Source organism: Boleophthalmus pectinirostris, unplaced genomic scaffold, assembly GCF_026225935.1.
Source record: "Boleophthalmus pectinirostris isolate CB_2022bp ecotype Guang Dong unplaced genomic scaffold, ASM2622593v1 HiC_scaffold_18, whole genome shotgun sequence".
In the NCBI taxonomy this organism is placed as follows: Eukaryota; Metazoa; Chordata; class Actinopteri; order Gobiiformes; family Gobiidae; genus Boleophthalmus; species Boleophthalmus pectinirostris.
The window spans coordinates 43,871,826-43,899,402 of record NW_026571133.1 but is presented as its reverse complement, the minus strand read 5'-3'; the positions used below and the strand labels follow the sequence as shown (position 1 = coordinate 43,899,402).

The window sequence follows — 27,577 nt, the reverse complement described above, 5'->3', positions numbered from 1 at the left end:
CAAATCTAACCTTGGAGAACGTTGTCAGTACTTTGGGCCAGTACATGTGCCTTTGCGACCACTGACCATCACAGTTCATCTATGTTTGAGGGAACATCAAAGCCTTTCATTTTGGAGATGTTCAAGTGTTTCATTGTGTCGTTAAACTCATGTGATTTTAATTCAGTGGTGTATAAACAGGCCTACAGTTCAAAAGCTAGTCTATGTAGAATTGCTATGTCAGGAGTGGGATTTGAACCCACGACTCCATGTGGAGACCAGAAGTCCCTATGGTGAGAAAGGTGCTAACCTTGAGTCTGGCACCTTAGACCGCTCGGCCATCCTGACATCCTGCTGCATGTTGGTCCTGGTGTGTGCTGTCAGTATGTAGGCCCTAATCCATTATTACTGGCTTTCCTGGCACAAATGACCATACTTGTACTTACTGTTGGATTGGCACCAAGCATATATAACTAGTGCATCATCTGAAGCGTCTTTGAAACTGAGATGATTTCACAGCTGCAGCAATAGTAGTGTATCCAAGAAGAAGCAATGTAGCAAAGTAGTTAAGCAATATTCAACTTTGAGTAAAGCAGCCATTGAGGTGATCTACATCCTTGCAAGTTGCTCAAAGCACAAGATAAGACAAACAGATTGCTGGAAGTGGAATTTGAACCCACGACTCCATTCGGAGATCAGGTGGGTTAGGGCTCGATAAGGAGTTTACCATAAGGTCGATGCCTTGGACGTCCAAGACGTTTTGACATTTCCCCTACATTGGCCTTGAGACCTCTATGTATCTTCCAGTAGATGTGTTGGAATGTATGTGTGTAGAAATGAGGTTGCCAGGGACTGTTATGACTATTTTTTCATCACATTCAAAATGGCAAACGCCCAACGTGGGGCTCGAACCCACGACCCTGAGATTAAGAGTCTCATGCTCTACCGACTGAGCTAGTCGGGCATCTACACGCAGTACAGTACCATACGTGATTCAGGATATGTGATATATATTCACAATTACTGTATGTGAGAAGAATCCTTCAGTCATCCAGGTGAGGAGAAAATTCTGTTTGTCAACTGAACAAAAGTTAGTTTGGTTGAAGACGTTTCACAGCTCATCCAAGCTGCTTCTTCAGTTCTGGTCAGACGCTGGTGGACACTTCCTTGTATCTGTCTGCAGGGAGGAGCTAACTACACTGAAACTAAACAGCTACTTCACAAGAGGATGTACCAACACAGACGAGAGAGCAGCAGTGGACCTCAGTCTGCTGTACATCTCCACTTAAAAGCCACAGGCCACTCATTTGAGGACAGCAAGGTACAGATTTTAACCAGAGAAAAGAAGTGATTTGAGAGGGGAGTGAAAGAAGCCATTTTTGTTTAGAAAGAGAATCCTTCTCTAAACAGAAACGGAGGCCTCAGACACCATCTACCTCCTATTTACAACTCCATCCTCAAACCTAATTCAAAACAAACCAGAGAACAACAGGTGTCCAGAGATGTGGAAGCTCCATTATGACCATGAATTGTACGGAAGTGTCCACCAGCGTCTGACCAGAACTAAAGAAGCAGCTTGGATTATAAAGTATTTGACTGAGGCTGAAGGTTATGCACAGAGACACATTTATTTATAAAGCATATTACAATGAGAGTAGACACAATGTTCTTCAAAAAATACACACTAAATACAAGGACATATAAAGCAGATGAGAGAACAAAACAACATCAACCATTCAAATCTAACCTTGGAGAACGTTGTCAGTACTTTGGGCCAGTACATGTGCCTTTGCGACCACTGACCATCACAGTTCATCTATGTTTGAGGGAACATCAAAGCCTTTCATTTTGGAGATGTTCAAGTGTTTCATTGTGTTGTTAAACTCATGTGATTTTAATTCAGTGGTGTATAAACAGGCCTACAGTTCAAAAGCTAGTCTATGTAGAATTGCTATGTCAGGAGTGGGATTTGAACCCACGACTCCATTCGGAGATCAGGTGGGTTAGGGCTCAGTAAGGAGTTTAACATAAGGTCGATGCCTTGGACATCCAAGACGTTTTGACATTTCCCCTACATTGGCCTTGAGACCTCTATGTATCTTCCAGTAGATGTGTTGGAATGTATGTGTGTAGAAATGAGGTTGCCAGGGACTGTTATGACTATTTTTTCATCACGTTCAAAACCTCAAACGCCCAACGTGGGGCTCGAACCCACGACCCTGAGATTAAGAGTCTCATGCTCTACCGACTGAGCTAGTCGGGCATCTACACGCAGTACAGTACCATACGTGATTCAGGATATGTGATATATATTCACAATTACTGTATGTGAGAAGAATCCTTCAGTCATCCAGGTGAGGAGAAAATTCTGTTTGTCAACTGAACAAAAGTTAGTTTGGTTGAAGACGTTTCACAGCTCATCCAAGCTGCTTCTTCAGTTCTGGTCAGACGCTGGTGGACACTTCCTTGTATCTGTCTGCAGGGAGGAGCTAACTACACTGAAACTAAACAGCTACTTCACAAGAGGATGTACCAACACAGACGAGAGAGCAGCAGTGGACCTCAGTCTGCTGTACATCTCCACTTAAAAGCCACAGGCCACTCATTTGAGGACAGCAAGGTACAGATTTTAACCAGAGAAAAGAAGTGATTTGAGAGGGGAGTGAAAGAAGCCATTTTTGTTAAGAAAGAGAATCCTTCTCTAAACAGAAACGGAGGCCTCAGACACCATCTACCTCCTATTTACAACTCCATCCTCAAACCTAATTCAAAACAAACAAGAAAACAACAGGTGTATCCAGGTCAGGTCCAGAGGTGTGAAAGCTCCATTATGGGTTATGAATTGTTCTGCTAATAAGACCCCACACCCTGTACAGGTCAAAAGGCCGAACTAACTAACAGAAACTGTAAACAAATGTGTGTGTTAGTTTCAGTTAGTTAGCTAATCCCTGCAGACAGATATAAGGAAGTGTCCACCAGCGTCTGACCAGAACTAAAGAAGCAGCTTGGATTGTAAAGTATTTGACTGAGGCTGAAGGTTATGCACAGAGACACATTTATTTATAAAGCATATTACAATGAGAGTAGACACAATGTTCTTCAAAAAATACACACTAAATACAAGGACATATAAAGCAGATGAGAGAACAAAACAACATCAACCATTCAAATCTAACCTTGGAGAACGTTGTCAGTACTTTGGGCCAGTACATGTGCCTTTGCGACCACTGACCATCACAGTTCATCTATGTTTGAGGGAACATCAAAGCCTTTCATTTTGGAGATGTTCAAGTGTTTCATTGTGTCGTTAAACTCATGTGATTTTAATTCAGTGGTGTATAAACAGGCCTACAGTTCAAAAGCTAGTCTATGTAGAATTGCTATGTCAGGAGTGGGATTTGAACCCACGACTCCATGTGGAGACCAGAAGTTCCTATGGTGAGAAAGGTGCTAACCTTGAGTCTGGCGCCTTAGACCGCTCGGCCATCCTGACATCCTGCTGCATGTTGGTCCTGGTGTGTGCTGTCAGTATGTAGGCCCTAATCCATTATTACTGGCTTTCCTGGCACAAATGACCATACTTGTACTTACTGTTGAATTGGCACCAAGCATATATAACTAGTGCATCATCTGAAGCGTCTTTGAAACTGAGATGATTTCACAGCTGCAGCAATAGTAGTGTATCCAAGAAGAAGCAATGTAGCAAAGTAGTTAAGCAATATTCAACTTTGAGTAAAGCAGCCATTGAGGCGATCTACATCCTTGCAAGTTGCTCAAAGCACAATGTCCAATGAATGGGCATTCAAGACGTTTTGACATTTCCCCTATATTGGCCTTGAGACCTCTATGTATCTTCCAGTAAACGTGTTGAAATGTATGTGTGTAGAAATGAGGTTGCCAGGGACTGTTATGGCTATTTTTTCCATCATGTTCAAAACAGCAAATGCCCAATGTGGGGCTCAAACTCACAACCCTGAGATTAAGAGTCTCATGCTCTACCAAATGACCGAATGGTCCCTATGAGTTTATTATGGCCCAAGATATAAGATAACAGGAAATAATAGTGAAAAAAAATTAGTAAAAAACATCCTGAGGAGTGAACCTGGCTTCCAGCCAATTTGTAAAGGAGAAGTATCAGTCCTTGTATCATTCGTTCATTCGTTTTTCAATATAAAACCAAAAAAGAAAATGAAAACACAAGGGTTTTCTTCATTATTTTTCTCCAAAACCAAAATGAAAAAGCAGATAACGGCTGTTTCCCATTTACATGACTTCCGTGACTGCAATGCCAGACTTTGGGCTGCATATGGACTGAACCAGGACCGAATCATGACTAAAACAGGACTAAACCAGGACTAAATTGTTTTCAGTCCTGGTCTGGTCTCGGTCTGGTCCTGGCCTCAGTCCTGGTCTGGTCCCGGTCTCAGACCCAGTCTTGCTCCCGGCCACGACTTTATTTTGACTTCGACTTTATTCTTGTAAAATTATGACTTTATTCTCATAAAATTACAACTTTAATGTCGAAATGTTACGACTTTTTTCTCATAGTGCCAGCATAATTTATATATATATATTTTTTTTATCTGAGCTCTATACTTCGTCTCATCTGACTGTATACAACTCGTAAAACTTAGAAAAAAGTGGAATCAAGATATGCTAAATTAGATATGCTAACTTTGAGGTTAAGATTTGGACATTCAGGATTAAACTATAAAATAAAATAGGAAACCATAATAGCAGGCATTGTGACAACTGTGGACAACCACAAACAATAGAACATGTATTTATGGAGTGTAGAAAATATACAGGGGAGAGAAATACAATTAAAGCTGCAAGCAGTGTTGAACGGCCCTCGCCCAGTGCCCGCCATGCCCGCAACACCCTGCCCTGCAAACGCCGCGCCTAACTCCTAGCCCAAACCATAACTCTAGCTCTAACCCTCAATGTAACCGTAACTTTAAACCTAACCCTAGTCGTAACCCTAACCATAGCCCCTACCCCAATTGTAACCCTAGTCCTTACCTGAACTGTAACTCCTCACCGAACCCTGTCATTTTCCTGAATTTGTGTGCCAACACATCCTCCACCAGAAAATCTACATAGTGCGCCTTTAAATGTTCTTTGCGCCCCCTGCTGGCCAACCATGAAACGTTCTGATGTCAGTAATATACGTTTTTGCTTGTGATTCCATGTGATTGTGGCTTTGGTTTGTACCTGTCAGTAAACACAAAGTCACACACCTTGGAGATGCTGATGTGTTAACATAAATAAACATTTGCATTTTGGAACATCACCATGGCAACACTGCAAAATACCACTTTGGCCCCCTGGACTTTTTTGATCGGGGTGAGTTGAAGAATCACTGTGACAAATTTCACATTCTTCAGTGAAATTAATAAATTGTTTTATCACTTTGAAATGTAAGAAATTGTTTAAATTTTGCCATTAGGATAACAAGGACGCTTTGGCACATTGCCACGGTAACCCTGTGAAATATATAATATTCACATATGACTGTCATTGACTTTTTTGATCAGGATGACACGAAGAGTCATTGTGCCAAATTTGAGAATATTCCATGATTGTAATTTTTTTTTCATGAATGGGAACTTTTCTGATCTTTCCCTTTGTTTAGGATAACATTGGAGCTTTCGTGCATCACCATGGCAACATGGTTAAAAATACCTTTGGGTTTATGTTGACTTTTTTGATTGAAAAGCCCCAAGGTAATGTTCTGCAAAATTTTGTTCATTTTGGAAAAACTAAAATTTTCACCCTCCATGCAAATTATTGTTGTGTTCTGTAGGGGGCGCTATCGCCCCATTTTAGTTTTTGTCACAATTAGTAGGCTTTGGCCAGAAACTTTTCCAAGTGATTCAAATTTGAGGCCAATCGGACTTTGTATGTGCGAACGGGAACAAAATTTGATGTTGGAGAATTGCAAAAAAACTGAATGAAATTTGCAGCTTCGCTGCACGTGAACCGTGACAGTTAGCAAACTAAATTCCATAACTTTAGATGCCCCACTTGTCTAGATGATGTACAGTGATTTTCAGCCCAGTGATTTTCGGCCCTACGCCCCGTACAAGAAAAGGCTCAAGGAGATTTGATTTGGTGCAATTATTACAGCAGCACCCAGGAATAGCAGTTTCAGAGTTTTATTTAAGTTTCTCAAGTATATTAATTTGATTAACAGGATTTGAGTCATTATTTTTGCTTTAGTTATTTGATCTCTATTGTTATTAGTAGTATCATTTATTTATTTATTTTTTATTTTATTTTAATTAGTATTATCAGCAAGTCGCATTTAAGTTCACACTCCTTATCAGTTGGTGGCGGTAATGCACCAGTAGTTGTTTGCCAATAAAACCACACAAGAAGACGAAGAAGAAACCGCTGATGCTATAGAGGACAAGATGGCGGGCGTGCTCAAGAAGGTAACAGCGGTCACTCTGCACCTTCACGCACTTTTATGCACATTTATGCACATTTAGCTTTGTTTCTCCTCCGCACACGGGCCCAGCGGTGCTCGGTGTGTAAATGACCCTCAGCCGTCTCTCGAATGCGCTTTAGCTCATGGTCCTGCGCACTTCTGCAGCAATATGTCTAAACCAGCGTTCAGACCAACATTTCCACAGGTTTAAAATAAACATCGAGGACATTGTTGAGTTTTCTCTTAAGGTGTGATAAAACGGTTAACGTTACTTTGGCGTGGTTTATGGTTCTGATGTCTATCTAAACCCCACTGGGCCTGTCCACATGAAACAACAAACACTGGTTAAGGGCGATAAAGGTGAAATTAGGGATGGACCAACCCAGTCTTTTCGTACCGATACCGATACTGATGCTTTGGCTTTAAAGGTCCTATATTGTGCAAAATTGACTCTTGTGAGCCTTAATGTTGTTACCTCATCAAAACGTACTTCAGGTTGTACTTTGGTTCATTCAAACGCTAGACTACTAATTAAGGTTTAAAGGGTTACAACAATCAAGGATATGGCTGAATAACATTATGAAGTTGCCGATACGATACATACCTCGATACATGGGCCATGATACAATGCATATCTCAGTACATTGAACTTTTCGATACAGTAAATTGATGCAATACAGTTCAATAAAAATAATGGCTAAATCATGGCTGTGATACTAAAAGTCTTTGTGCAAAGTTCTTATGAAACACAAACATTTTAATAATCAAACCAGTGAAAATGTCGAATCCGCTGCTTAAACAAGTTTCCTTCCTCTAAACGAGCAACAAAACTGTTGCACTCTAACACAATAATTTAGTAAAACATTCCAAAAAAAATACTCTTGGCGATACAGGAGCCCACGATAACTTTCTACTAGTTTTGGACATGACATGGCCAAATATGTCACCATGTTTAACCAAATTACATTTTTTTATATTGAGGTTGTTGGTTTAACTCTTTAACTCTTGACTTCAAACTTCAAAGGAACTGTTTGAAATGAATTGTATGAATAGTGAGTGTACAGTGAGTGTGTTGTGTGTGTGTATGGTGAGTGTGCTGGTGTTGTGTACTTTTGTGTGATTGTTGTTGTACTTTTCCCTGTCCTGTAGATGACTTCACATCAACCTGCCAAGGGACGGGAGATGGAAATTAGCCATGCTTGCATCTTTACATATTTACATTTTAAATGTTCATTAATTTGTGCTGTTCCTTTACAAATAAATAAATAAGAAATGACTTGGACAGGACATGGAGTTTTAAATCACATGTTGAACTAACTCCTCTGTCCCTGTGCTTTCCTCAGACCACCGGGCTGGTCGGCCTTGCAGTGTCCCAGAACCCACACGAGGTAAGTCTTTAATGTTGTCTCCATTATATCTGTGACTGTAGTGTGCCAATTTCCAGTAAATTAAATAATCAAATTAAAATCTCTTCTGTTGCTGTCTGAAGGGTTTTCTGTAGGGATGTGTTTACGCAAATACTCCTGTACAGTAGTTGTAGGAATGCAGTGATCAGATGCAGTATTTGATAAATGCTGTTCCCAGTCTGTGCACTGATACCAGTTGATATTGTGTATCGCAATAAGAGCTGTCATTACACAACTACACAGAGATGATCAAATTTTCTATATTTTTAATTTGCTGTACCTTCTCTGAACTGACTTGGGAATAGCCAAAGTCACAACATCACAGTTACACTTTGTTCTTTATTCCCTGGTTCACGGAGACTTGTGTCAGGCTGCTCTTTGTGCCTTTTCTTTGTGACTGTGTTGTGACTGCTGTGTGTGCCCAGCGGCTCAGGATCCTGTACTCCAAGATCCTGGCCTCACTGCAAAGCATGCCACAAGACGCCGCCTACAGGAAGTACACAGAACAGCTGGTCAATGACAGACTGCACCATGTCAAAACAGTAAGTACAAGCTCCACACATGATGCCAGGATTAACCAACATGTTTCTGTCCATTGTTTTTTTAACTCTGCTCCAAACCTGTTTGTCAGAGAGAAACTCTCAGGAGACCAACGACTCAGAAACTCACGATGTGATGATTTCAGATGTGTGAGCGATTTAAAGGGGGGGTATTGTGCAAAATTGTTTCATGGAGTTTTCTACTGTTATAATCAGTGGCGGAGTGTGCAGTTCACTCCCTCTGAAACAATGCACTCCTCAATAACTATTTTATGACCGAGGAGATTCTGTGCACGGTGAAGAAGTGGGGAGCTGGGGGTATGCAGAGATTCCATGTGACAACGATAGTTTTGCAAGGATTCACATGTTTTGGAGAGACGTAGTCAAAGCGAGGGCCATTTGAGTGTCGGGGGAGCCCGCGTAGTCCGTCGGATGACCCCAGGTGAAAGTACTGGCCCAGAGCTCCACACCCCGTGGGGCTAAATGCAGCCGTCGCCCGATTGCACTTTGCGGACACCTTGCTGCGCGGGCTCGGGGTTCTCTCTCACTCTCTCTGTCGCTCTCTGACGGTCGCTGTCCAATCAATGGGTCTGAATCCGGTGACATTGCCATACGTCTGTTAGAAGGCTCTGGTGACACCAGCGCAAAATCTGATTGGTTGAAGCAACAGTTTCATGGACATTTATTGAGTTCGAGGGCCTGCAGAACAGATTGGGAAGGCCTCCGGTACACTGCTTTGAGATTCACCTGGCAACAAATGATGGCTGAAATGTGATTGGTCAAATGCTTTAATATGAAAATACATGTCTGGAAGCAGTACAATCACTGGAAAAAAATATGAAAGGAAGCGGACAGACCATTTGGAATTTTATAATAATACAATTAACATCAGTCTGTGATTCAGATATTTTTTAGGCCGGCAGAGAAGGCCTTCCAGGCCCTGACAGCCCACCAATGGTTATAAAGTTCCCTTAGTAAAAACATGCCTCAAGAGGCTTTAGATGTCATCCATGCATGTTTGAGTATTTTAGCAGTCTGCCCAGGGCCCTATTCAAACCCTCCTTACAGTAAGATTCTGAAGGCTCCTGACAGTTCTCCATAAATACTAAAAAAACCTGATGCGATGTGCAATGATTTCATTAGCGGTGACTGACTCAAGGGAGAATAAGAATAAAAGGTAACATGGTGATCTAAATATGTTATGTGTTAGTAATTAATATCCCATAGAAATACCCCCTCTTTAAGGATATTTGTCAATTGTATGCATTTGGAGCATTCTATTACACAAAATGGACTCTTGTGAGCTTTTAACCATGTTGTAATGCTGTTACATGATCAAAACATACATGAGCTTGTTTTGCTTCATGCACACATTGATTGATGCTGGTTTATTGTCAGTCTACATCTCCAAAGCTCAAAATGCTCTGTTCCACCTTGTGATGTCATGTAGTGTAAGTTAAAGGCTACATTTTCTTCAGTAGAGATTGGCAATTCCAGGTCTGAAATCATCAAAATTATTCTAGTAAAGGTGTATGGAGTTTAAAAACACAATAGAGCATCTGCCCATAAACTGAAATCAAAGCTGAGTGTTTTCTGTTTGAGAGCAGAACTCGGCCTAAATCTGCAGGGTTTGTGTGTTAAACACGTGTGAAATAAAACACAGGCCCAGGTATGTTTGTGATGAGGAAACAACATTTAAACAATTTTCTGATCTATGTTAAATCTGTTAAGTGTAATGTTTTAATGTTACATTTTCTCTTCTCGTTTACACACTCAATTTGAATGATTTGAACCTTAATTCACCCCCTCCCCTCCACTGACAGAGTCCTTGGCTAAACTCAAGGTGAATAAAGTGAGTTTTTTTAACTCTGCTCCAAACCTGTTTGTCAGAGAGAAACTCTCAGGAGACCAACGACTCAGCAAGTTAACACGTTTTTTGAACCTCTGTTGTGAAGCCTCTGCTTTAGTTTTACTGGGCATTTCTCTTCTGCGACTGATATCATATTCTAGAAGATGAACTTGCGCTTTTAGAATGCAGTAGAAGAATAGACACAAACAGATGAGTGAAGGCTGTGGTGTTTTGCAGGAGCCGGATGTGGAGAAGCTGGAGCAGAAGATCAGCTGTGGTCAGATTGAAGAGGTTATTTTCCAGGTGAGCAACAAAACGTCACAAACACTGCAATTGAAAGAATTGATTACAAAAAGAATGTTCTGGGCACTTAAATGGATCCAGTGGCTGTAAAGTTGCATTATGGATGGTCCAGAGGGAGGGCCGCTTGTCTCCAGAGAGATGTTGCTTTGTTTGCTCCAGTATTGGATGAAATGTATATCAGTGTTTCCCACTGGGTTATACTGAGATTTAGTGGCACACACACAATCCATATTCAAAACATTTTATTGAATACAATTTGGGGAGTAAAAAATGCCTTATTGCCTGTACTGTTAAATACTGATAAAATGTTTACAGATTAAAAATGGTTACTTGGTGTTTAACATTTCCACAAGATGAAAGTATAATTTATGACCTTTTTTAAGATAAATTTTTGGCCCTACTCCATAAACAGACTATGCATTTACTCTATAAAAATGTATTGGTGAAGATGAAGCTACATAAAAAAAATATATATAGCCTGTGAGTGTGATCATGATACAGATTGTTTGAGAAACCAGAGGAATCGATGCCTGATGACCTCTGCTGATATTTTTGGGCCAATATGTTTATCTGATTTTGGTAATTTTCCTCATGGTCTAATCAGAATTCTGTACAAACTCATTAGGGATGCAACATATTTGATTTAATATTGAATTGTTCGCTCAATACACACGCGTCCCTCCTTACACGCTGCATTGTTAAATATTTTGGTCCAGTAGGGAAACAGTTAGTGTGGCGTCCTCCTCAGATGCAGCTGGTAAACTGCTCCATAGAGGCTCACAGCTGAAAATTTTTATCATGGTACACCCAGGGATGTCAAAAATAACTTTTACCATGTGACTCACGATATATGCCATTTTTTTTTAAAGATTCATAAGTTCATGTATTCTTGGTTATGTATTTGTGTTTTCATGCACATTTAGGCAGCTGGCTGGGCCCATACTGTAAGATTAATAGCAGATCTACTATCTTGACTAATCGTTCAATATATAAAAGCTGGAAGAATAGATTTGGGGACTTGTAACGTTCCTTGTCTTGTTAAAGGTCCTATATTACACAAATTGATTCTTCTATCTTTAAGTCATGCCCTCAAAAACATACCTGGAGACGTTTTGTTGTTTAACTCTGTATTATGATGTCTTCATCTCCAAAGCTCAAAATGCTCTTTTCCACCTTGTGATAGGGCTGGGTATCATTAAGGAGCTGCCGATTCGATACGGTTTAATAAAAAATAAAGGCTAAATCGTGGCTGTGATACTAAAGGGCTTTGTTAAATCACTTCTTATGCAAAGTTCATATGAAACACAAACATTTTAATTCTCAAAACAGTAAAAATGTCAAATGTGTGGCATAAATGAGTTTCCTTTCACTTCACAAGCAACAAAACTGTAGCACTGTAACAAAATAATTTAGTAAAACACACCTAATAATACTCGATATCGATACTGTATTATCACTTTAAACGATACGATATATCGATATTCCGATATTTTTTGCACACCCCTACCTTGTGATGTCATGTAGTGGTAGTTTAAGTTAACAGCTACATTTTACGTTAAATCTGAAATCATCCAAAAGGTTCTTGTGAAGGTGTATGGAGATTAAACACAGAGTGGAATGTTTCCTGTATCACCACATCACAGGGTGGAAAGTTTAGTGTAGATCAGAAACTGGTGCAATATAGGCTTTTTTAACAGAATGTTTGTGACTGAGTTAAATCCTTGTCATGCAGGCGGAGTGTGAGCTGAGCCTGTCTCGGAAGATGAGTGAGTGGAAGGCCTGGGAGCCGCTGGTGGAAGAGCCACCCCCAAACCAGTGGAAGTGGCCCATCTAAAGCACCCTCCACCCCCAAACAACTGTACAACTGCTGCTGTGTCTGCATTTAATGTTCACCTGTGTAAATAAAATGTTTTCCTTGTTTTTCAGACATTTATTTTACTCATAGTAAAACTTAAGTCTGACACGTCATATGAGCTTTATTTCCCTAACCTGTAGTTTAAAATGATAAAATTACACAAATCATGACTAGTCTTTTGTAGTTTTGGTCAAGTTTCTCATTTTACTTCATGTTTGTCACATCTGCCCGTGACCAAGGCAGAGTAATTTCATAACTGTTACCAAAAGCTAAAACCTGTCAACATTACACAGCTCTTATGATTTGACAGGAAAGTTTATTAAATCATTGTGCATAAATTGAGGCATTGATAACAGGTAGAGGAATTCTAGAACTTACACTGCATGTATTTTCTAAGCTGTTAGTTTGTGAGGAAAAAGTACTGACACTTGACTTACAAAATTATTAATATTTACCTTGAGTACCATCCCACCAAACCATGTCAGAATAAAGAAAATATTCATCTGTCAGATGCAGATTAAAACCACAGTCCTTGTGCCCATGGGTGTGTTGGTCAGGCTCGGGCGTCGGTCGGTGCACTGGCCCTCTGCAGCACTTGGAGCATGATGGGGTAGATGGGGGCAAACTCTTTCCCCTGCCGGGCTCTCACCGACTGGACATAGGCCTCCAGGCTTGCTCTGCACAAATACATGTATATGACCTTCACATTCAAGATGAGCTGATGCTTATGAAGTTATCTACAGGTATATGCTGTACAAAAGAGCATTAGATTCAAACACTGGGCTTATATGCACAGCATTCCCATTTGCTCATTTATAACTAGTTTATTTTGTATACACATATTATGGTCTTGTTTTGGTTGTTTTATGCTACCGTTTATTGTTCTGAAAAAGCTATATATTCACCCAAAACAAATGAACATGTTTCATAGAGCCCCTTTTGCTCTCCACACTTCTAGTTACTCCCTCATCAGAGTCACTATAGTCAATATGCATCCCACTAATGAAAGTACTGCACGTCAGCAGGTTTGTCAAGTTGCTGTGTACAGTTCTGTATCATGGTTTTGTATGGTTTATGGTTTATGGTTAATCGGGAATCCCACTCATTTCAACAGAGAATGATTTATTATTATTATTTTTCTCAGTTTATATAGCCCTTTTCTGGACACTCAAAGACATTTACAGAGCATTATTCGTTCACTTCACACAATCTGTGCCATCAACCCCTCCGACCACGCCCCCTGTCATGCAACTCTAAGCAATTATTTCGGTCACTCTGTCAATCAATGTAGAAACTGAGATTTGACAGCCTCTTTTTGTACACCCCACTCAAACAGAATGGAGGGACTCACCGTATGAGTGTGAGGCGGTCTCTTTCCGACGGGTGGTCATCTAGCCATTGGGAGTATCGTGCGATAGACCAGTCTGCCCTCTGTCAACAAGACCAGTCAACCAGAGCATCAGTGAGCTTTCCATACCCAGAGCATCTTGGAAGTACAGAACTACACCAGGTCTAAGTAGGTCATAACCAGGACTAACACAGGCCAAGGTTTTAAGACTAAACAGACCTTAAAATAAGGTAAGAATGTGCCACACTGTATGTAATTGAGAACAAGATGTACCAGGACAGGAGAAACCTGGATTAAAACAGAACTTCAACTGACTTCATTCAAATCCTGTCTCTTGAATTCTTCAAATAAAGGATAAGGTTGTTTTCAATATTCACTTCACTTCAATATTATATATAATATTATTATATAATATCACACAATATTCTACTCAAGGGAAAACCCTAATAACATTTTGCATAATCTGTCTCCGTTAAAGGAACTGTATGTAGCCTGCACTCTCATTCTCAGTATATGGACAGGCCATGCCCAGGCCTCATGTGAAGCTCAGAGCCTACAGAATTCCTCCCTGAGCTGCAGGCGCTGCACTAGCACCAACTCATGACTGGTGCAGGTGCTGGCGTTTAGGTAGAGACCAAAGACTCGTTTATAATTTTGTCACTTGTCACACTTTGGCCATTATGTCCAGTGTTATAATTAAGAATAAAATCGGCATTACTTGTTACTTGTAAGAGCTATATTTGATTTGAACATGTTCTCATATCTTTGAAATTAGGTCTGTTTATTCAATATCTTCACTGACCTGGTGTGGGCCCTTTAGCTCTGGGGGGCCCCTGGAGAAGAGGAAGTGCAGGACCGTGCTGTAGGGGATGAGTTCTCCCACGGCCGGGTTAGACACCACCAGCTCTGAAGCCTGGAAGAGCAGCGGCCTGGAGTGTGGAGAACAAACAGCTGTTACCTGCTGGGACCTCCATTTAGAGTGTTATTGTTTTTATACTAGTGTCATCATTTAGTGTACAACAGCAGAATTTTGTGACTCCTCCTGACTCTTGTGAGCTTTAAGCCGTATTAGAATGTTGTCACCTTATCAAAAATATAACTGGAGTTGTGTTTTGTTTCATCTGTCTATGCCTGCAAAGCTCAAAATGCTCTGTTCCACCTTGTGATGTCATCAAGTCGTATTTTAATATTAAGAACTTCACGTGATACAAGAATAACCTTAAGTTGTTGTCTTTAAAAAAAATAATAAAAAAAAGCACAAAGTCTACAGTATCTTCTCTTATTTCATGAAGTGAATGTGTTTCAACAATAGATGTAGCTTTGAAGTTTGGCATTTAAAGGACTGCAAATTACTCAAATGATTCTAGTGAAGGTATATGGAGTATAAAAACAATAAAAACACAGGGGAACGCTTCCTCCTCAATAAGTATCACAGTGTTTTCAATTTGAGAGGAGAACTCAGCCTAAATGTGTTTGTGTGTTAAACATGTGTGAATGAAATAAAACTGAATTTCTGGGATGTTTGTTTTTTTTTTTTTTGATGAGGAAACTACATTATAAAATAATGTAGATCAAAAATCTGCATAATAGGCCCTTTAGTTTAAGGCAATGTTTCGGTGCTGGATTCCTCTGCCACCACTCCACAGAGTTAGTATTTTTCTTTAAGTTGATTTACATTTTAGATTTCACATTTAATTAATTACATCATTAATTACCATACACATACATTTAATTAAGAGATAAGGGACTTGATCATTAGGAGGCAAGACCTTATGTGGACATTAGCAGCGACCTCCTGGACCAAGCCAAAGGGGGGAGCAACAAAGTCTAGCTTTGTTAATTTAGATTGTCAAGTTCATTGTATCCCAAAGACTATTTTGAGACTCTCAGGTGGGTTTCAAGAGATTTTTTTTTGGGTTGCCTTGTCATGATCTGCATGTAGGTTCGGTGATACACAGTTCTGACACAGAGAGCGAGTGAATCTCCTGTCCTCAGAAGGGCCAGTGTTTTTATGCTTATTCCTTTCACTACTACATAAATGTGTGAATTGGGATTTGTGTCCAATGCAAAATGTCATTTCAAATCACTACAGAAGACTGTACATATGCTCGGATTTCTTGGCACATGTGGATTACTTTGGTTGTTACAGACATCTGCTGAAAATGTGTCAGAATCATCTTTAAAAAGACATTTGCTTAGAAATAATGATGCCTCCAATTCCATTTTAGCTGCTGTAGTTGTTAAAAGTAAAACAAACAAACAAAAAAAACATGTATACTGACCTGAAGGACCTGAGCATTCTGTAGGCCTTCCCCAGGTCTGAGACGCGTCTGCACAGCGGAGCGACAGCCAACTCCATCTGCACACATGTTAGGTTTATATTAGTTATGGGGACATTACATTGCCTTACATTTGTTTCCTTGAGACTTATTATTAAAGTTAACCATAGTTATTCAACCCATATCTGAACTTTGAACTAATCTAATATTAATAAAGGATTTACTTCTCTTGGGGACTTGATTTTTCAGGTAGGAGGCAAGTCCAGATACAGTGGGAATATGTACAGATTTTGCAGATTGTGGTTACATCTCAAAATGTATATTTTGATATTCTATATGACAAGAATAATTTAAAACACCCCTTTTGTGCACAATAGAATGTAATTTATAGGAGGTGAGGGAAAGTTAACATAGCCATCAATCATTGAGTCCATCCTCATCCATCACACGTGGCACATCAAGGCCACATGGGCTGCAGCACCCCATTTCTCCAGGACCTGCACGTCTCCAGGGCCTGTTTGTGAATTGTGTTCACAAACAATAGCAATACAACTGAGTACCTTATTCTAAACACAAAATAACACTAGTTTCTATTAGTTTTGAAAACTCAGTATCTTATTTATGTGATTTTAGTATTGATACTTGTTCTATTTTTGGTACTAGATGTAGTATCTCTTAGTATCAGAGTGTTGATACTTTTGATAACCCTAAATCCTGATAATAAAAAATACTGGAACAGCCCAGGATGTTTACCTGAGCAAAGTCAGCAGCCAGCCTCATCTTGCCGCCCTCGCCCAGAGGGCGCAGCAGGCTGGCGTGGCGGATGAACATCTGGATGGCGCCTTGTGCAATACTCTCTGTGCGCTCGAAGATGAAGTCTACACACTGGAAATTCTGGAAGTACTCAGCCATCACACGTGAGATGAAGCTCTGAAGCTCCTTCATGTACAGTGAGCAGGGCACATCAGGTTTGTCAGCGCTGGACAGCCCTCTGCACACAGCACATAGCCCAAGGGGCACAGCAGAGTCAAGACTCAACCAAACATACAGAAATAACCATGTATACATGCATATGTCTTTGTAGGTTATTATGGAGTATAAAGAGCTAAATGTATGTGCATATGGCGACAGTGTGGTGTGCAGACCCAGAGAAGTCCTGCTGGTACACTGTGAGGAGGATGTGGTCCTCCTGGTGCAGGTGAGGACATGGTACAATATATACAGCAGACCTGGGCATTGTGCAGCTCCCAGGCCACATACAGCCCTTTGATGGACTCTTACTGGCCCATTTAAGATAATGAAGTATAATTTAAGATAAAATAACCACATTTTATCATTTTACCTCATGCAGGTAAAATGACATTTTTTGTAAGGCAACTTCACTTTTTCATTGCTTAGTCATAACATAAACTCTTACCAGTCTGACCAGCGTGTCAAAACTGATATTTAGTGCTTTTTATAAAGAAATACAATTAATATTATGCAGAACTGAGTTGAGCATTTTGTCCACCCTGATATATATTGTGTCTAGTGTGTATGGGGTGTATGGAGTGTGATGTGTGTGGTGACCATAGACCATATAAAGATGTGGATTAAGGGAGTGTGATGTCGCCCATAGTGTTCAGCTCCATATTAAGAATAGGAATCTATGAACAAAACAGTGAACTAAAAACACAGGATCATGTAGAGCAGGTTCAAGTCAAAATGACGAGGTTCACAGCAGCAGTTACAGAAAGAGGGACCCAAATATTCAATGCACATCAATTGAAGCCAAAGTCAGAAGGAGCGGGAAAGGCCCCCACGCCAACCTCCAGTTTGGAACGCAGAGGCTAACACGTTAGCTATGTCCATTTATATAGTGTCCTATGGTGGTGGTGACAGGGTGGTGGCTTGACTCAGAGAAATGTTCCTGGTGCAGGGTGAGGAGATGGGTCAGTATGTGTAGAGCATGGTGTGGGTGTGTGGGTGTGTGTGGGTGTGTGTGTGTGTGTGTGTGTGTGATGACAGGGTGGTGGTCTAACCCAGAGAAGTCCTCCTGGTGCAGGGTGAGGAGGATGGCCTGGATGGAGTCACTGACAGACTGGAGCAGAGGCTGCACTGCGTTGCCCATCAGCACCTGCAAACCCTGGATAACACACACAGCTCAAAGATACTGCACTTTGTTTGTTTTCAATGCAGTTATTCAGAAAGACCAGTACATTTATTTATATTTCTATATTATATTTTTGACTAAATGAGTTTTATAAATAGTTGACCATATCATTATGACATTCTGTGACTTTTTCACGCTACACAGAATGACTAAGGCCGTGGTTAGCCTTGCTTCAAAGGTGCATAATCCGTACCTGTAGTGAGGAGGAAAGAGACTCCACAGCAGCAGCCGGACAGGAGCTCAGACTGGAGAGGACCTGCCCACACACACACACACACACACACACACACACACGCACAGTCAGTGCACCAAGACATTTGGAATCTATTCAGGGCTTTTCTACACATCTATTTGATTTATTTGGTTACTCTCCTGAGGCATGGTCATGTAATACAACTACAATAAATGAATGGATTTGGAGGTAGATGTAGGTAGAGAATACAAAATAATATTACTCAAGTAGCAGTATAAAGTAGTGGTCTAAGAAATTGCTCAAGTAAGCGTAAAACAGTGTTACTTGTGACTCAAGAAATAATACATTGAATAATGCACAAAATCTTACATTTTCAAAGGATAGACACAAATTAAATTAAATTAAATTAAATTTGAAGGAGCACTGCAAGAAACACAAATGTTCAAATCATTTCATATTGTCAACATAAAGCTTTTGTCACTTGTAAACTTACTCACAGTGGGAGTACTACATACAATAATAAAACCCTCTTACCCTGAGGACAGCCTGGTGCAGCCGCTGCAGACTGTTGATCACCGCCACATTCCTCCTCTGGCCTTCGGTGAGCGGGCCGATCACCTGCGTAGCATCCGGCCCCGTGTACAACTGCCGCACACACACACACACACACACACACAGAGTGAATGACACATGTGGAATATAGCAAACAAAAATATGACACTTCATCATGAAGATCACTGAGGAAAGGCCAATGATTTGCAGCGATGTCAACAAAGCAAAGGGTGGATACTCTGAGGATTTGAATATGAAATATAGCTAATTGAGTTATAGATACTTTTTTTTCCTTTACTACATAATTCCATACATCTTGCTTCATATATTTGTATGTATATAAAATGTAGTAAGTAGTAAACAAAGAGGCTGATAGTGTATATTCTGCATTATTCAGGCCTTTTGAACCACCACCAGGATTTAAGATTTACAGCTCAAATAATTGCTACAAGCACAAATGACGTGACTGTATCTGTCCATCATGACTTCAGTTTAAGGTAAATGTCAAAGCTCAATGTGCCCTGTGCCAGACTCACCAGCTGCTCGGACTTGACACAAAAGAGCTGAACTGTCTTGGCTGCGTTCTTGGCCACAGACAGGGACAGCTGTGGGTCCACCGAAGCCACGCTCAGCTCACTGTCAGCACACAACAACCGCACATCTTACATCTCGTCTCATCACTCTCACACTAATGAATTATGCAGAGAAAGAGAAATTTGTGACCCAGTTATACAGAGGTAGGTTAGCCTCAGTAACTACTATTTGTAACTATTTGTTTTTTGGTTGTTACCTTTTATCATTTTGAAAGTGCTTTATTTGCTGAAAATCTATTACAATGTTTAATTAGTTTCTGTTAGTGTATTGTTTTTCATGCTTTTGTATATTTATGAAAAATAGCAGTGCAGGAGAATGGGCAGGAGTGCTGAAGAGTGCTTCCTGGTTATACTGGCTTGTAAGGCTGTGCAATTAATCAAATTTTGATTGTGATTTTGTGTGTCAAACGATCTCCAAACTCATATAATTGAGTTGAAATGATTAAAGCTTAACAAAGCTTATTTTATGATGTTTTATTATAGTATATTTATTACATTTTTTAAATATAGAGATTGTAGAACAGCTGGATATAGTTTAATTTGGATACATTTATGTTTTTCTATGCCTTATTTCATGTTCAAAGTATATTTTATTCAACAAAACTTTTGGGGGCAGGAGTGCTACTTGGATATACAAAAAAATTGTGCAGAATTGTCCTTTTGGTGCTCTTCAGTGTAGGGACCAGTCTCAAATACAAAATAGGAAAAAACCGAGGCACTCAAAAATAAAAAATTAAAAATTAAAAGCCTTTAATACCAGATGGCAGATGAAGCCTAAAAGCTGGCAGCTGTAAAAGCCTAAAAATCTGTGCCATTGACCATATAGAATAGAAACAATACACAGAAACAATAAGAGGAGCAGATAGACTGAAAAACTATTAAAGAGAGTCCTACTGGATCTATACTCTCAAGACCACCCAGTTTCCAGGACTCAGTGGAGAGTTAGATTTCACCCCCTTCCTTTAAAACCAAAAGCTTTAAATGTGTAATCAATTCCTGTTTTACCTCCATGAAACAGTTTAAGACTAGCCCTTTAATATATTATACAAATGATTGTTATATCTGTAGCACTTTGAATTTTTGCTATCTATCTATCTATCTATCTATCTATCTATCTATCTATCTATCTACACTTATACTATGTATCTTTTTATAATATGTATCTTTCTATGTATTGGTTGTTGGGATTTGTACTATTTATATCTTGTGTTATATTTAAACATAAGTAGCTTGTAACTAAAATCTGTTCAGCCTACATGTCCCATCATGCACCAGGGGACTGTGGGCCAGCCCACTGTGAACATGTGACCTACACCTATGACTTTAAATCTGCACTGTGATAGCCATCTCAAATTTGCCCTGATGAAGGCCAAAGCGCCGAAATGCGTTGGCATGATTTTAAGTTTATTTGCCATGTGCTATTAAAGGCTTTTAATTATTTTGTACTTTTTGAGTGTCTCAGTTTTTTCCAAATTTATATTTTATTCATTTTATGTTTTATACATTGCAAAACTGCTCTAAGGTACATATTTATAGTCTATATTTATTTCCAATTTGAAAGTTTTGCATAAATTATCAATAACAAAGTGTTTTGTTTTGTTTTTTTTTTGTTTTTTTTAAGAGAGAAATGCTGAATAAATACATCACATAACTAAAATATAACCATTTGAATAACTGATTCTGTGATTTCAAGTAGCCCTACTGGCTTGTACTGGCTCGTACAGCTAACCATAAAGGAGCATTTGAATAGTGCCTGGGAAAGATTACCAGATTACTCAAACATGCCAGGATGACATCTAAAACCTCTTCAGGCACGTTTTGATGAGGGAACAATGTTATAACATGGTATAACACCTGCAAACCTGACATAAAAGGAATACATTTCTGAACTACTTTTTCTTTACTACTTTACGGAAATACCACGGTCCAAATGGGTTTTGTAGGCCTCCCTCCAGTAAGTTACCTGCTAATGGTGCGCACGATGCTGTCGAGCTCTTCAGTGGAGGGCGTGTTGTACCCTCCCAGAGGAAACACCAGATTGATTGGGTCAAAGAGGCGTGACAGAGACTTGGACAGATAGGCTGACTCGTAGGGCTGGAGGCAGTCCTTCAGTGCTCTCTCCGGGCTACACACACAAACAACACCAACACAACTGGAATCAAGTGTCTAATATAAACATCCATCCTCACTGAGGACCTTTGTTAGAGCAATCACGCCATTTGAAATCAAACTATACTGTCTTTTCTATAGGGAATATGTGGTATGAACTCAAAACCTGTTGAAACATTCTGTTCACAAACACAGTTCCAAAAACCTGTGTGACATTTTTATCATTTGTTATGGTACTGACTAAAAATACAGATTTATGTATTCATTATTAATGGGTAATTATGAGCTGTTTTGAAATGTGTGTTTGCACAGATCTGAGCTTTTAGTAGAATTTCACTTGTGACTTTTGTGCACACTCACTTGTAGTCCTGTTGTGCGTAGGTGAAGAGGTCATGTCCCTCTGACTCAGTGGAGCTCAGGTCCAGACCAGGCTCCGTGCCACTTGGTATCGCCCCCTGCAGGCTGCCATTGTACTGCTGCAGGCGACGCCACAGATCATTGAATAACCTCAGCAGCTTTGGGTATTCTCCTTCTAATGCTTGCTTCAGAAACGACGAGGCTGACAACAAAACCCTTTTTAAACCAAAATATTACAATGCTGGGTGTACATTTTATGGATTACATTTTCAGCTCAGTTTTTATGTGTTTATACGTCACACATGTGGGCATGACCCTCCTGATAATGCTCACCCTCTGCAGCTCTGTGGAACTCCTTGCTCAGTGTGTCTGTCACATTGGTCCAGAAGGTGCACAGGATGTCTGGTTGCCCGTCCTGTCCACAGAAACACACACATCATACGTACAAAGAACCTAAACAGGACCTCCACTGGACCACCGCAGGATCAACAGGGGGCCTCCAAAACTCTGTTTCATGAGGGGTTCGTACCTTGATGATTTCATCAATGAAGCAGACGTGACTCACTGGGTCCCTCTTTTTGATCAGAACCTTTTGAAGATGCTGTACCTGCCTCCACAAAATCGATTGAAAAAATGATGACAGTTAAACATATTATAAATGAATACGTCTCTAGAAATATACAGCAGCTGTCGCACTAGTGAGTTGCTGAGTTAGTATTCCTGCCATCCAGCAAGAACTTATCTGGTACTGTAATTAACTATGTAACTATTTATTATTTTTTGTCTTTTACATTGATTGTCCAAGCCCTGTCTCAATCTCTGATCTGCTTTTTAGACTGGGATAGTGCAGCATAGATGCAGGAGATAGCGTATATTCCCAGGCCTATCACACAGAGCAGTCACAGTGTAAAGAGCATGTGAATTGATGGCACCTGTCTGCAGGCTGCGCAGATCTGGTCCATCAGCTTCTCCAGGTTGGTCCATAAGGCAGCCCGGAACTGTGCCGTGGTGCCAGGCGTGGGCAGCATGGCCCGACCAGGAGCACCTGTAGAACATATTCAGATATAGAGGAACATTGCCATTGTATTAGAAAATGACAAATTACATTATGCACCACAAAGTACCTAATTATAAGAAGCAAAAGATAGCGTGTTTAGCTCTGCAAATAACCCAGATAGCTTTCTCCCACTCCTTATGCTAATGTTACTTTTAATTCAAATTACCTGTCAGAGTTTGGTAAAGTTAAAGACATTGGAACTGTTGTGGCAACTCTAAATATTTATATATTAATAATGTGTGGCTGTATTTACCTCTGGTGTGAGACTGAGTCAGGCCCCTGATCTCCAGAGCAAATCGGATATTTTCCCTGACACTGTTCTGGTGCCCCTCCACCACAGCCAGCACCGTCTGCCGCAGACTGCCCAGGTTATGGAACACCTGCAGGGCTGTGCCCACCTGTGTGGGGTTCTGCAAGGACACAGGGACATTACAGGTTTAGGTAGAGTTCCCACGTGCTGGACACAGAGGGCTGCACTGGAGACTGAAGGGTGGGAGTTTCTGTGGGGTACCTGGATTTCGATGCCCTGCTGCAGCAGTCTGTGTGCCTGGTTCTCCACTTCCAGCCGAGCTCTGCTGATCAGGAGCAGCTCGCTCTCTATTACCTCTATGCCACTCAGGTCCACACCCTGGGACAGGTAATCTAAACACACACACAAAACACACACACACCAGAACACAAACAGCAAGGCTGTCACAGAAAAGTACTTGGACAGAATGATTTTGGAAAAAAATACCTTTCTTATAACTAAGAAATATGAGATTAGATTTGTGAAGACTCTAAAAGGTGCAGTGCTAAAACGAACTATGTGGTGCTTGATAAACTGATCATTATTATATTTGGGAGACATACCCAGCTCGTTGAGGCTCTGTGCGGCCTTGCTGATCTCACGGCTGCCCCCCTGGAGCTGTCCCTGGAGCCTCTTACTCAGGTACAGGATACGGATGATTCTACGCAGTAGGTCACAGGCCATCTGGAGCCACATGGTCAAACATTTTTTCACTTTTTACAAACTTATGCATTTATCAAAGATGATCAGACTGGACATCAGGACTACAAGCAGCATTTGAACGTGTGTTCAGATTTACCTGGAGTCTGGAGAGCTGTGTAATCCGGGCCATAATCTTGTTGTATGGATCTAAAATCTTATTTCTTATTCTGAAAGTGAAAAGTCTGTGAGACATGATGTAACAGTAGCATAACAGGGACAGAGGAGAGCTACTGACCTGTCCACAGCTGCCTGCAGAGCACTGATCCTGGTCTGCATCATGTGAAGGACCCCTACAGACAATACTACAGTCAGCTGGACACTACAGCCACAACACTACACTGCAAAGACCAAAAAGGTGGTGGTGGACTTTAGGAGGAGCAGGCCACAGCTGCAACCTGAGACCATTGAGGGGGACACTGTCGAGGTTGTAGAGAGTTTTAAGTATTTGGACCTACATCTCGATCACAGACTGGACTGGTCTGAGAATACAGCCTTGCTGTACAGAAAGAGACAGAGCAGGCTGTACTTTCTCAGAAGGCTGAAGTCCTTTAACCTCTGCCAAAAGCTCCTTCAGCACTGTGATCTGCTGGGGAGGAAGCCTCAAGAAGAAGGACGCTGTACAGTTGGATAAGATGGTGAGGAAGGCAGGTAGTGGATGCAGATCTTGACTCACTCACATCTGTGGCTGAGAACAGGGCCCTAAACAAACTCCTGTCCATCCTGGATAATCCAGCAACCCCTGCACAGCACCATCACCGGACAGGAGCACCTTTGGGGACAGGCTGTTTCACTATAAACTGATTACATAATAGTACTGTTGCTACCTGAAAAAATGAATTTCCTTTGGGATAAAAAAGTAGATCTATCTATCTGTCTACAGTTAGCTGGACACTACGGCCCCAGCACTACATCTGCTATAAAGTGCTAGAACAATAGTCCTGTTAGGATAACACATTTTGAAGTATGAGATCTTGCTATGGAAAAATATGATAAACGATAATGTTGAAACTACTTGATATCACTGACACAATAACCCTGAACCAGGTAAACCTGTTTCGAAGTGACCCATATTGTAAAAAAACATGCGACCCATACATAAACAGCACAACTAAACACTTAACAATATTCATTATTTGACAAAGAAGAGCTCAAATGCTACCAAAAAGATGAATACACCAAAAAAATCTGAAAAGGTACATTTTTTTCGAGCCTGAAAAAGTATTTTTCCATCTTCACATATTGAATAATAAGTCGATATAGTAACTACCGTGTGTCACATGTCAATGCTGTGTTACCTTCAAGAGACTCGATCCCTGTAGCCTGAGCGAGCAGGTCCTCATGTCGGGCCACTACCTGCACACACAATAACGCAAATGAAAAAGATCATCTGTGTGAGGATACTTTAAGAAGTCCAGAAACATAAGATTGTCCAACTGAGTTCCTCTCCAGACTGTAGGCAGAACATGAGAGCATGGTGAAGGGCACAGACCTGGCAGTGCAGCTCCTTGTCCAGCTGGCTGATGCCCTGGGCGAGTCGGGCCAGCTGCTCGCTGATCACCGCCTGGTGGATGGCCTGAGCCGTGTAAGCCTTCACATCAAACTCCTCTGCCACAAAGTCCACGTACCACTCTGTGAAGACAAATGTGGCTTAAGGCTCATATTGCCATCAAGTGCCATTCAAATCCATGACAATAAAGGCTCATCATATCTTTATTTGAAGAAAAAAAAAAGTGATTGTATTTCTGTTCGAGGGGTGAGTATATGGAACAACCTGAGTGATGATTTAAAAAGTCTAACACTGTAGAAGCCTTTAAAAAGAGAATAAACCGTTGTTTGAAAGCTATACAGCTCTGAGATGAGTGAATTATGTGTTAAATTTAGTTTGTTTTAATTTATATTTTGTCTCTTATACATACAGTAAGTCATAAGTGAAATTGTAAACTCAAACTTGCTGTTCATATGCTGCTTTTCTGTCTTGGAATTCTGTCATTGTTTAATAGGGATTGGCATTAGAAGTACTTTTGACTTCAGCCTAACACTCACTCACTCACTCACGCGCACACACACACACACACACACAGATCAGATGACATGTTAAAGTAGTTTTACCCTCGCTGAGCAGAGAGTCGGAGCTGCCTGCGGTTCTTGGCTCCTCCATGTTTACCTTTCATTTCCGCGTTCACTTCCGGGTGACGCGGCACTTTCTTCTTCTTTCTTTTGTGGGGGCAGTGGTCGGCTCAGCGCCCCCTCCTGACGCTGCTTCCTCCTGAAGAGCAGCGGGCGCCTGAGGCCTGCACGGTCCTCTCTCCTGCAGCTCCTCTCGTTTAACGCGCTTCAAAACCGACAGAGTGGAGCAGAGCTGAGCACAAGTCCTCTAAGCCTGATCATGAAGTGGTGGTAACTTTTGCAAATAAACAAATTAATACTGTTGACATTTTTGCAAAGGGACATATACAAAGTGAAAATTAGTAAATGTCCACAATGTGTTAGATATAGATATATCTATCTATATCTATCTATCTATCGAGTGTGTGAACCACTCCATTGGTACATGTACATTAGGGACAAGGCCCCGACAGATGACATGCTCAGAGAATGTCTCAAGACAGCGGGGTCCAGAGGAAGAGGTGCTGGTCTGAAGGACAGCACAGAGACACTGATCCTGGCTGCTCAGGAACAGGCCCTGGGCACTAGAGCAATAGAGGCCCAGATCTACCACACCAGACAAGACCTGAGACAGTCCAGCACATAACTGCAGGTGTAAGATGCTGCAGGGAAACAAACATGGAGCGACATAACCAAGTTGCGGGCATAGTGTACAGAAACATCTGTGCAGAGTACAGGCTGGAGACCCCAGGATCAAGGTGGGAAACACCTCCAAAGTTTGTGAAGAATGACCGACCCAAGATCCTGTGGGACTTCCAGATACAGACTGACAGGATGGTGATGGTGAGTGTGCTTAGTGTGCACTATGTCCAGGACCAAGTCATAGCCTCTCAGTTACATTTATAATTTGTGCAGATCTTTCAGAGGCTATAGGGCTGCTCCAGTATTCATGTCCTATAAACTTGTTGGTGGCAAGAAACATCCATAGCCACAGCTGTCCTGGGGTGGACTGACCATCAGCCCGTCTAACCACTCACACACACACGCACGCACACACGCACACACGTGCACACACCACATTTACCCCTGAACCTTGGTTTCGTTGCGCTGCATTTTGAGCTTTTACTTGCACTGTGTGGATAAAGCAGGCCATGAATGAGTTTGGTTCCTCTCCTCCTTTGCCTCACAGAGTTATTCTCACATCTTGCCCCCAAAGCAGCCGTTGGGAGGGCATCTGGAGGAGGCCACTGATGAGCTCCAGATGTGTGGCCTCTCAGCACAGCAGCCCCTCACCCTTCACAATAAAACTTGCTCTAATGTTGTGAGTGCTCCTCAGACTTCCCTCAGCGTGCTTTATAGTGAAGGTCACAGGAAGCGCCAGCTGAGGCTGAGTTTAAACAGAACCAGGAGGGAGCACAGGAGGCTCCAGTGTGCACAGATCGATGGACTTCACTCACAGGTAAACACATCCACTTA

General features: G+C 41.1%; 2 protein-coding genes and 4 non-coding genes across 6 annotated transcripts; 1 reads left to right on the top strand and 5 right to left on the bottom strand.

Annotated features, from left to right (window-relative positions):
• Positions 1–217: 217 nt before the first annotated feature.
• On the bottom strand, positions 218–327 carry trnal-caa (transfer RNA leucine (anticodon CAA)). The gene is made up of 2 exons: positions 290–327; positions 218–263 (listed from the first exon to the last, which is right to left on the bottom strand). It is a non-coding gene; the product is annotated as a tRNA-Leu (tRNA).
• Positions 328–870: 543 nt separating this feature from the next.
• trnak-cuu (transfer RNA lysine (anticodon CUU)) lies at positions 871–943 on the bottom strand. The gene has a single exon. It is a non-coding gene; the product is annotated as a tRNA-Lys (tRNA).
• Positions 944–2,169: 1,226 nt separating this feature from the next.
• On the bottom strand, positions 2,170–2,242 carry trnak-cuu (transfer RNA lysine (anticodon CUU)). Its single transcript has one exon. It is a non-coding gene; the product is annotated as a tRNA-Lys (tRNA).
• Positions 2,243–3,362: 1,120 nt separating this feature from the next.
• Positions 3,363–3,472, bottom strand: trnal-caa (transfer RNA leucine (anticodon CAA)). Its single transcript has 2 exons — positions 3,435–3,472; positions 3,363–3,408 (listed from the first exon to the last, which is right to left on the bottom strand). It is a non-coding gene; the product is annotated as a tRNA-Leu (tRNA).
• A 2,831-nt stretch (positions 3,473–6,303) lies between these two features.
• Positions 6,304–12,429, top strand: ndufa5 (NADH:ubiquinone oxidoreductase subunit A5). The gene is made up of 5 exons (XM_020938335.2): positions 6,304–6,416; positions 7,756–7,800; positions 8,244–8,360; positions 10,444–10,509; positions 12,242–12,429. The coding sequence occupies exons 1-5, from the start codon at positions 6,396–6,398 to the stop codon at positions 12,341–12,343; spliced, it is 351 nt and encodes a 116-aa protein (XP_020793994.1). The 5' UTR covers positions 6,304–6,395; the 3' UTR covers positions 12,344–12,429.
• On the bottom strand, positions 10,737–26,209 carry cog5 (component of oligomeric golgi complex 5). Its single transcript, XM_055153415.1, has 22 exons — positions 26,105–26,209; positions 25,485–25,624; positions 25,291–25,348; positions 24,231–24,285; positions 24,093–24,162; positions 23,857–23,977; positions 23,516–23,646; positions 23,258–23,414; positions 22,880–22,992; positions 22,477–22,554; positions 22,281–22,362; positions 21,951–22,149; positions 21,445–21,606; positions 19,425–19,524; positions 18,871–18,981; positions 18,337–18,399; positions 18,013–18,116; positions 16,745–16,982; positions 15,995–16,071; positions 14,515–14,641; positions 13,716–13,795; positions 10,737–13,041 (listed from the first exon to the last, which is right to left on the bottom strand). The coding sequence occupies exons 1-22, from the start codon at positions 26,151–26,153 to the stop codon at positions 12,918–12,920; spliced, it is 2,439 nt and encodes an 812-aa protein (XP_055009390.1). The 5' UTR covers positions 26,154–26,209; the 3' UTR covers positions 10,737–12,917.
• Between the last annotated feature and the right edge of the window lie 1,368 nt (positions 26,210–27,577).

What these genes read in the sequence shown, in the direction of transcription:
- ndufa5 (XM_020938335.2), top strand. Translation starts at nt 6,396, where the DNA reads ATGGCGGGCGTGCTCAAGAAG. An exon ending in TGGCGGGCGTGCTCAAGAAG is followed by an intron (nt 6,417 to 7,755) that starts GTAACAGCGGTC and finishes TGCTTTCCTCAG; the next exon opens with ACCACCGGGCTGGTCGGCCT. An exon ending in GACTGCACCATGTCAAAACA is followed by an intron (nt 8,361 to 10,443) that starts GTAAGTACAAGC and finishes GGTGTTTTGCAG; the next exon opens with GAGCCGGATGTGGAGAAGCT.
- cog5 (XM_055153415.1), bottom strand. Translation starts at nt 26,153, where the DNA reads ATGGAGGAGCCAAGAACCGCAGGCAGCTCCGACTCTCTGCTCAGCGAG. An exon ending in GACTCAGTCTCACACCAGAG is followed by an intron (nt 22,993 to 23,257) that starts GTAAATACAGCC and finishes TATGTTCTACAG; the next exon opens with GTGCTCCTGGTCGGGCCATG. An exon ending in TCTGCGCAGCCTGCAGACAG is followed by an intron (nt 22,555 to 22,879) that starts GTGCCATCAATT and finishes TTGTGGAGGCAG; the next exon opens with GTACAGCATCTTCAAAAGGT.